Genomic DNA, 8990 nt, shown 5'->3' with positions numbered 1-8990 from the left:
AATTTGGCAACCCTAATAAATAATGGAAAATTGGAAAAGACGTGAAACACAAACCGTTTCGCGTTGAGGATTTGAAGAATTGAGAATCAAGATAGAAGAATAGAAGATAAATGTGGAGTTTCGGTTTTCAAGATCGTATTGATGTGCCACATGCGTTTCAAATTCAAGGATCATGACCGCTCACTGTAATGTGGCCTATCGGACAATAAGTAATGGACTAATAGAGATTTAAGATATATTAATATGGGTTAAGTTCAGAGAATTTAGGGTGTAACATCATGTTTCTTGTCATTTCCTATTTCAGGGTCATAGGCTGAAAGTTGATTGTGTAAAGGCTTTGGGCCTTAATGAGTTAAAGTTTAGACCTTTTGGGAAGTGATAATGATGGTTGTACGATCTAACCCTTGATTTTTGTATTAGGCCGAATGGTAAAAAGGGAAAAGTAATAGTATGGGTTTCTTGCACGAATAACAAATTTTAGTTCGAGAAGTTTTTAGTCGAATATATCTATATAATATTGTGGGGCTCTTTAATACCTTTCCGTGCATATAAAGGACGCCAAAACGGGAGTTGAAACGAAGAAATTGTGGTAGTTTGAAATTGTGTTGAATTTGGAAGGAGGGTGGTACGTTGGGCATACAAACATCTCTACGTCGTGCCTTTAAGAACGTACGCGACCATAACCTAATCCCTAAATATGGGATTTTGAGCCCTATTTAAACTCCTTAACTCCTCTAAACCTCTTCCATTCCCAACCTCCATATCTCCAACACCCTCCCTTGAAACCCTAACCCTAGTTTGAGCCTTGTGAGCTAAAGAGTGTGCTTTCTGGTGCCTTTGAAGGAAGAAGAAGGTGGTGGTAGTGCTTGGAAGCTTGAAGCAACTTTAGATATGGAAGTTCTCATCCCTCATTCATCTCTAGAAGGTATAAAGTTTGTACCTTTATGCCTCCATTATATCAAGATTAGGTGGTAAATTTATGTCCTTTTTGTACCATAAATTGGTCCATTTGAGTATGGATTCTTCCCGATCTTGTGAGGTGCATTTCCAGGTATATTTGAGGGTGTTAAGTCATAAAAATGCAATCTTAACCTTTTCCTTTCATTTATGCATGTGTTATGAAGTTTAGAATCTTATGATAAGTTAGGGTTTTGGATTTGGACTCTTCATAGCCATGCAAAATCATAAATTTGGAAACTTTATGATCTAGGATGTTAATTTAAATCTAGATCTAAGCTCTGGACGAAGGTCTTAAGGGATAAAGTGCTTAACTGGAAAGTTGGAATCAACTAGCATACATTGGGCATACTTGGGAATATGCTTGGTGTACTAGGCTTGAATCGCGTACGCGTGATGTAGGTTGGAGTACGTAGGGCGTACTCATCCTGCCTTGGACTTTGACTTTTATTGACTTCCGTTAACCATTGACTTTTTACCAAATTTGACCTTGGGTCAAACTTGAGGGTTTTGACTATTGATTAAGATTTTACTTGGTTTTGGTGATCAGTGGATTCGCAAAAGCAAGCAGTACAGAAAGGGAAGTGTGTCTCAGTATTTTGGAGTTCTTCATCTGAGGTGAGTTTCTCCTTACTGTACCTACGAGTCGAAGTCACCAATGTCGGCCCACTAGTTTTGGTTATCATTTATTAGAAGGATGACCTAGGGACTGTATGTAGTCATGTAGGATAGACTGAGGACTATTGATCTAGGCTTTCCTGCCTGATCCTTGTTTGGTTGTGGCTATATAATAGGATCATATATCTGGGTGTCTATATCATCTTTGGTTACATATGGTTACGCATTCCTTGCTGAGTTAGTCACGTATCCTTGTGTATAAGATACTGTTATGTTGTGGGGATCTGCTATATATATATATATACATATATATATACACACACACACACACACATACACACACATGCGTGATAAGATGCAATAATAGTGGTATACTGGTTAGGGGCGGGTTATCGCTTAGTGGAGTGTCCTAGGGATTGTACGTAGTCATGTAGGATTGCATGAGAACTCCTGATATAGGCTTTCTTTCATGTTCCTTTTTTGGTCGTGGCTCTAGAGTAGGATCATCTGTTCGGGTAACTATATCACCTCTAGTTACTTATGGTTATGCATTCCATGATGGTTAGCTGGTAGCGGAGCAGTGTAACATGAGAGATCTAGTAGGCGATAACGAACTATATGATTGATATTTGCATGTATTATGTGCCTACTTGATCATTATTTGTTTATATGTCGACATATGGTAGTGACTGAGGTTGAGGAGGTCCTATTGTGTGATGTAGGCCAAGATACCTAGTGCGGGCCGGTTGCAAGCCGTAGGCATAGAGAGTTGACTGGGTATTCCAATCCGGTCACTGATTGGACACATTGCATGTTGGCATTCCATTCCGATGGCTGACTGGGCCAAGATATTGCAATCCGATGATTGTGGCCCCGTTATGCATCCTAGTATGTTTGTTGTATGTGGTATTTTGGGGGGAAAACTCACTAAGTCTTGTGCTTACCCAATTGTTTATGTTTCAGGTTCTATCGGTGATCGTGGGAAGGTGAATGCGATATTGTACACTTATCAACAACATTAAGGATTCCGCGTTTCTTATATTACTCTGGTTTTCGAAAATGTATTTGAAAATAAATAGTTTTTCTTAAAAATGGATTTATAATTAAGAAGTTTTACCTTATTTAAAATGAAAATTTTTGGTTGTGAAAATAGAACGTTACATGGGGTAAAAATTGGAGGCCCTAAGCCATAACTCAACAAAATATAAGGTTGAGTTGCCACTGCGTTGAAGATTTATATAATATCAACGTTGATTTTATATTTTCTTTTATTGAGATGTTACATATTTTATCACTGAATACCCATAGTTGTTAAAATCGCGATCCTGATCGTAGGATCGTACGATCCTACGATCCTATGTATGAAAAACGATCCGAATCGTAAAAGGATCGTATTTGGGGTAGGATCGTAAGATCGTAGGTAGGATCGAGATCCGATCCGATCCTACCTTCCTTTGATTTTTTTTTTTTTTTTTTTTTTTTTTTTTTTTTTTGCAAATGAATTTTTTTTACCACTTTATGTCTTTTATCCTTTACCAATCTACCATTTATCATTTTTTATTGTGACTTATGATTAATATTTTGAAGTTTTTATAACTTTTGAACGAAAAACTAAATGTTTGAAATAGTTTTCATGATTAAATATTATAAATTAAAATTATATTCTATTTTGTGGGATCTTAGGATCTCGATCCTGATTTTGCAAACCCAAAATCGATCCTAGGTAGGATCCCGATCTTAACAACCTTGTGAATACCTACAAAACAATTAAAATGAACAATAATTTGCACACAACACTTTTTAGATATACACAACAATTTATGTTTTAGGTGATTGTATTGTACAATCGTCTAAAATATAAACTATTATGTATAGCTAAAAAATATTGTGTGCAAATCACTATCCATTTAAAATAGTCAAAAGTTTAGGTTTAAACCGTAAATAAGATCTTCGATGTAATAAATCCCAAAAAAAAATTAATATTAGAGCAAAAATTAGGTACAATGACATGCTTAAATTTCATTAGAATTAGTGGGACAATTGTTGAAAGAATGAAAGTTGAGTGCCGAAATTACGAGTTTGTTATTTTATAACGTAACTCTCCATTTAAATAGGGTACTATATTTAAAACGCGCTCTCCTTCTCTCACTACGATACTCCTTCCGTGTTCTTATCTGTTGAATTAAAAGTAAAAAAAGAACGGGACCTTTGCCCCTTCCCCCAACTTAAAGCTGACCCAAAAATTTACCCTTATCATCGTCGTCCTCTTCTTCTTCTTTCTTCTTCTTGTTCTTCAACCTTTTATGAATCTGTAAAATTGTCCCTAGACTTTACACCCTTTCCTTCTCTCCATTAAAAGAAAATGCCTGATAAAGTCCCAATCTTAATTATTTGATACTTTCCTTCAGTTTTATTATTCTTTTTCCACACACACGGTTTCCTCCTCCTTGCTTGAATGGTGGGGTTTGGGTTTTATAGCGTCTGATTCTCGTCGTGACCTTTTCAATTTCCGTCTTTAGATTCCCAAAACCCTTGAAGATTTCCCTATTTCTGGTGATTTTTTAAATATTTTTCAAACCCCACCTCCCCACATGTTTTGGGGTTTGTCTGATCTGGATTGGATCGCAAGGGTCTGTTAGTATTATATTTGTATTGGTGGTGGGAGTTCAGTAGCCAAGTCCTTTTTCTCATCAATCTCCGTCTGCCGCCTACTCAAACGACCCAGGATAAATTATAAGAAAGGTCAGATTTTTTCATTCGTGAAACCCTTGTAATTTACATTTATTCCATTGTAACAACTTGATGCAAATACAGCTGTCTTTTTGTTCAATTTAGTTGATTTCAGTGAATGTTAACGATGGCTGCCAGACTGAAGCTGTAATCCGTATCGCTGAGATTCGAAGGAAACCCTATAGTTTCCGCCTTCCGTTTTTTTCTTTATTCGGATGTTTCATTAGGGTTTCATTGGGTTCAAAATTTTAACGATGGCAGCCATCGACGTTACGAAATATTCCCATAGCCCGACACACAAAGCCGTAGTAACAAAAGATTACGGTGGTCTGAGAAAAATCATCGCCGGACTTCCACGCCTCTGTGACCCATCAGAGATCCACAACGAATCAATCTCTTTAACCGAGGAAGCCAAAGCCGATACAATCTCCTCCGTAATCGACCGACGCGACGTCCCTAATCGCGACACCCCACTTCACCTAGCAGTCAAACTTGGTGACGTCACCTCCACAGAAATGCTCATGCTTGCCGGAGCAGATTGGAGCTTACAAAACGAACATGGCTGGAGTGCTCTACAAGAAGCTATATGCAACAGAGAAGAAGTAATCGCTAGAATCATAGTCAGACATTATCAACCAATCGCCTGGGCTAAATGGTGTCGCAGATTACCTCGTTTAGTAGGAACAATGAGACGAATGCGTGATTTCTACATGGAAATCACTTTCCAATTCGAAAGCTCAGTCATCCCGTTCATTTCCCGAATTGCCCCTTCCGATACCTACAAAATCTGGAAACGCGGCGCAAATCTAAGGGCAGATATGACATTAGCCGGTTTCGACGGATTCCGTATTCAACGCGCGGATCAAACCGTTTTATTCTTAGGAGACGGTTCCGAAGACGGAAAAGTCCCGCCCGGGTCCCTCTGTATGATCTCACACAAAAACAAAGAAGTGATGAACGCGTTAGATGGCGCAGGTGCACCGGCTTCTGACGCGGAGGTGCAACAGGAAGTCCAAGCCATGTCTCAGACAAATATATTCCGCCCGGGGATTGATGTGACACAAGCGGTTCTTTTACCTCAGATGACGTGGCGCAGACAGGAGAAAACAGAATCGGTTGGGAGTTGGAAATGTAAAGTGTATGATATGCATAATGTGGTTGTGAGTATAAAGTCTAGGCGGGTCCCGGGTGCCATGTCAGACGATGAGTTTTTTTCATCGTGTAATGAAAACGAAACGGAAAGCGAGGAACTTAACGAGATTTTAACAGACGAAGAGCGGAAGCAACTCGAGGCGGCACTAAAGTTTGATTCTTCCGAATTTGGCCACGAAAATAACGAAAACGTGATCGGGCATCGACATAGTTGTTTTGAACAACGCGATATTCCAATTGAAGATGTACCGAGTTACAAAAGTGGTGAGATTAAAATTGAGAAAGATAAAAAAGGGTGGTTCGATGGGTGGAGGAAAGGCGGGAATAAAGTTGACCGGGGTGGTCGAAAGGGTGCACCGGGGGTGGCACCGCCGCGTGGGTCGTTATGTTTAGAGGAAAAGGTTAGTGATCTTCTCGGTGACTCACCCCCTAGTCAAAGTCAAAGTCAAGGTCAAGGTCAAATTCAACCGGGGAGGCATTCGATGGAGGTGACTGTGAAAGAAAATGAAAGTAGGAAAGTGAAGGAATTGAAGGCGTCTTCTTCAAATGGGTCAACAAGTGGGAATAGAAGGAAAGATGGAAGTCGTGAGAATGAGTATAAAAAAGGGTTAAGGCCGATTCTTTGGCTTGCTCCTAATTTTCCTTTGAGAACTGAGGAGCTTTTGCCTTTGCTTGATATATTAGCGAATAAAGTTAAGGCGATAAGGAGATTGAGAGATTTGCTTACTACAAAGCTTCCAATGGGGACTTTTCCTGTTAAGGTACTTTTTAAATTTTTCATTATTTATTTTTTTATTAAATTTGTTAGACTTGTGATTGGCGTTTGGATGTGGTTGTCTGAAGGGTAATGAATGGGTTTTTAGTATCAGTTTCATAGTAGCTGCAACCCTGCACGTGCAACAAAACGAATTGTTAAAAGGATAGAGACTAAAATTACTTCTTATGTTATCTATGGGTTAATTTCTTATTTATGCAATGAAGTTTTACGTTTTTTTTTCCCCATATTATGCAATAATGTTCATTGTTATACAAAATATGCATCGGCATTTCGTACTCTGAGCAATTTTTATAACCTTTTTGCTTGTAATTGGTTAATCGGTTATATGTAAGAAGTGGCCATATTGTATGAAATAAACATTGTTTATAAACATAATGCGTGGTGATACTAGAAATAAGATTTATTGAAATGTTAGATGGACATCTTCATGTTATAAAGGATTTGTATTTTTCATTTATAGTTGTTATTGTGGTTGAATCTGATTCATGATGGACTTTAAAGGAATGGAATGGTTCATTCCATTGGAATTCATAATAAACCTGTTTGTGTGTGTACTCTTTTCCAATTCCATCATGGAATGAATTGAAAAATTGCAAAGTTTTATAACACAAATCTTGTGTAAAAGTTTTGCTATTTTAAATTCACAGATTTACAAAAGTTTTTATATACTGATATTATTTTCTGGGTGATAATAATAATGTGATGTTTTCAGGTAGCAATTCCAGTGATCCCGACCATAAGGGTTTTAGTTACTTTCACAAAATTTGAAGAGCTACAACCGTTGGATGAATTCACAACCCCACCTACAAGTCCGACAAGTGGCGATCGTGACAGCCCATCGATGGCCAATCAATCCTCCACGTCATCATCATCATGGTTCCAGTGGATCAAAACTCCATACCACCGTGCCAGCTCATCATCTGGTGCTTCAAGCAGTAGAATCGAAACTACTCAAGACCCTTTTGCTATTCCTGCTGACTACACATGGATCAGTGCAGAAGCCAAGAAGAAGAAAATGCAGGAGAAGAACAAATCAAAGAAAGGAAGAAGTCAAACTCAAACTCAAATCAAAGAATGATTTGATTGATTGATATTTGAGATATAATACCAATTATTGGCTAAAATTGTTTTATTGAAAATGTTTTACTAATTTGCACTTAGTTTAAAGAAGGAAGTTTGGAGCCATGACTTGTGAGTCTTTCTTAGGGTTGAGACTCCAGTAAATCATTGTGGGGGGTATAAAAAGTTGAAGTTGTGATTCTTGAATTGCTTCGTAGCCATTGTGGAATTTGATTGTTTTGACTTTGTGGTCAATGCGTTTGGTTTTTTCTTTTTTATCCATCTTTTTCACTAGTTTGTGCATAAAAAAAGTTTTTTTTTCTAACAATCTCACAAGTGCAATGTGAATTAGGTACACAACAACCCATAATTAAAGAATGAGCTAAACGAATGAAATAGCTATGTACTTTTGTTCATTGTTTATTTTAGCATCTCACAAGTTTTTTTTTCTTATAAAGGCATTGTATTTTGAAAAATTTACCCAACTATAATAGTTAAAATTGCTCTGTATTTAGATGACATTGTTATAATTTGGTATATTTTTCAAAATACATTGTTGTAATAAAAAAAAGATGAAAACAGAATGTTATAATCAACAAATAAATGAAATTGTATTTGCTATTTTTTGTAGTTAACCTTTCAAGAATTACACATATACGTGTATTTTGAACCTCCCCTAGCTATCCATCATCCGACACACTATCAATTGAACAAAGACCAAAACTTTAGTTTGGATCTTGGTAAAATGCCAAAAACAGGAAACAAAAACATCAAAAGATGATTATTGTAAGGTTTACCTGGGTTCAAATTCTTTAACTTGAGCAATATTGTGCCATGATCATCAAGCCAAGTTTACTCTTAATTAGTATTCCTCTATGATCAGTCCCATCAAATGTTAATCATGGACTTGCTTTTGATACCGTTGATCTTCCCTTGATCTTGGTTTATGAAATCAAACTCCTTTTGCTGATTTTGATTTTGTTACTTGATCTGTAATCTGTTGTTGCTTTCTTGTTCTGGTTTTCTTTTGTTGGAGTCTGATGATGATGCATAGCTGGAGCAGACTCGAGAATTGCATCGATTATTTGTGGATGCTTCCAGGGTACATGTAATTAAGCTTAGAGTACAACTCCATCTCCTTCCTATGAAGAAATTTGATCATGAAAAATGGAGGTTCTGAAGTCTGATCATATGTTATAATAGTGAACAATAAGTCCAAAATTGGTATGAGATCTTTGGTAGGGGGCACAATGCACTCATGTTTTGTCCCACCAAGATATGCTTTTGCTTTTTTGGTACATAAGTGGCTAGGGGAGTAATAAAAGGTTTAAGCATCCAACCTGGAACCAACACTTGGAGGCATGTTTATGGGTTTTCGGTTGTCTTTTTTTGATCACTTTTTAAGCTTGAAACATGTAGGATTCGAATATAAGTCAACTCAATTTTAAAGAGTTTCATACTAGTTGATTGTCATTAGGCCATATTGATTATGGTTGGGTTTTTCTGATGCTTATTAACAAAAAGGTGAATTTATGATTTCATGCTTTTGTTTAATTTTAATCAACTTAACTCGACAAATGAATAGTTTGAATTGAAGGGCAAAAAACAACATTTGAATTGAAATAAAGTAACTATCTGTCATTTACAGATAATCTTGGAGATCATAGATATGACAAACATGTCGTGTTGAGTTGAA

At 37.1% G+C, this 8990-nt stretch overlaps 1 protein-coding gene and 1 long non-coding RNA gene across 2 annotated transcripts; one reads left to right on the top strand and one right to left on the bottom strand.

The window, feature by feature from the left end:
* The first annotated feature begins 3713 nt into the window (after positions 1 to 3713).
* On the top strand, positions 3714 to 7501 carry LOC145002095 (uncharacterized). Its single transcript, XM_078961394.1, has 3 exons — positions 3714 to 4317; positions 4411 to 6218; positions 6948 to 7501. Exons 2-3 carry the CDS (start codon positions 4560 to 4562, stop codon positions 7311 to 7313), a joined length of 2025 nt encoding a protein of 674 aa, XP_078817520.1. The 5' UTR covers positions 3714 to 4317; positions 4411 to 4559; the 3' UTR covers positions 7314 to 7501.
* A 397-nt stretch (positions 7502 to 7898) lies between these two features.
* Positions 7899 to 8556, bottom strand: LOC145002096 (uncharacterized). Its single transcript, XR_013661802.1, has 2 exons — positions 8092 to 8556; positions 7899 to 7993 (listed from the first exon to the last, which is right to left on the bottom strand). It is a non-coding gene; the product is annotated as an uncharacterized LOC145002096 (long non-coding RNA).
* Positions 8557 to 8990: the final 434 nt, after the last annotated feature.

Source organism: Lactuca saligna, chromosome 6 (genome assembly GCF_052625555.1).
Source record: "Lactuca saligna cultivar CGN05327 chromosome 6, ASM5262555v1, whole genome shotgun sequence".
Taxonomy (NCBI): domain Eukaryota; kingdom Viridiplantae; phylum Streptophyta; class Magnoliopsida; order Asterales; family Asteraceae; genus Lactuca; species Lactuca saligna.
Note: the sequence above shows the minus strand (reverse complement) of the source record. Positions and strands in the feature narration are given on the sequence as shown.

Excerpts from the sequence above, each read along its gene's own strand:
- LOC145002095 (XM_078961394.1), top strand. The coding sequence starts at position 4,560 with ATGGCAGCCATCGACGTTACGAAATATTCCCATAGCCCGACACACAAA. Across the intron at positions 6,219-6,947 it reads TGGGGACTTTTCCTGTTAAG|GTAGCAATTCCAGTGATCCC; the intron begins GTACTTTTTAAA and ends TGATGTTTTCAG.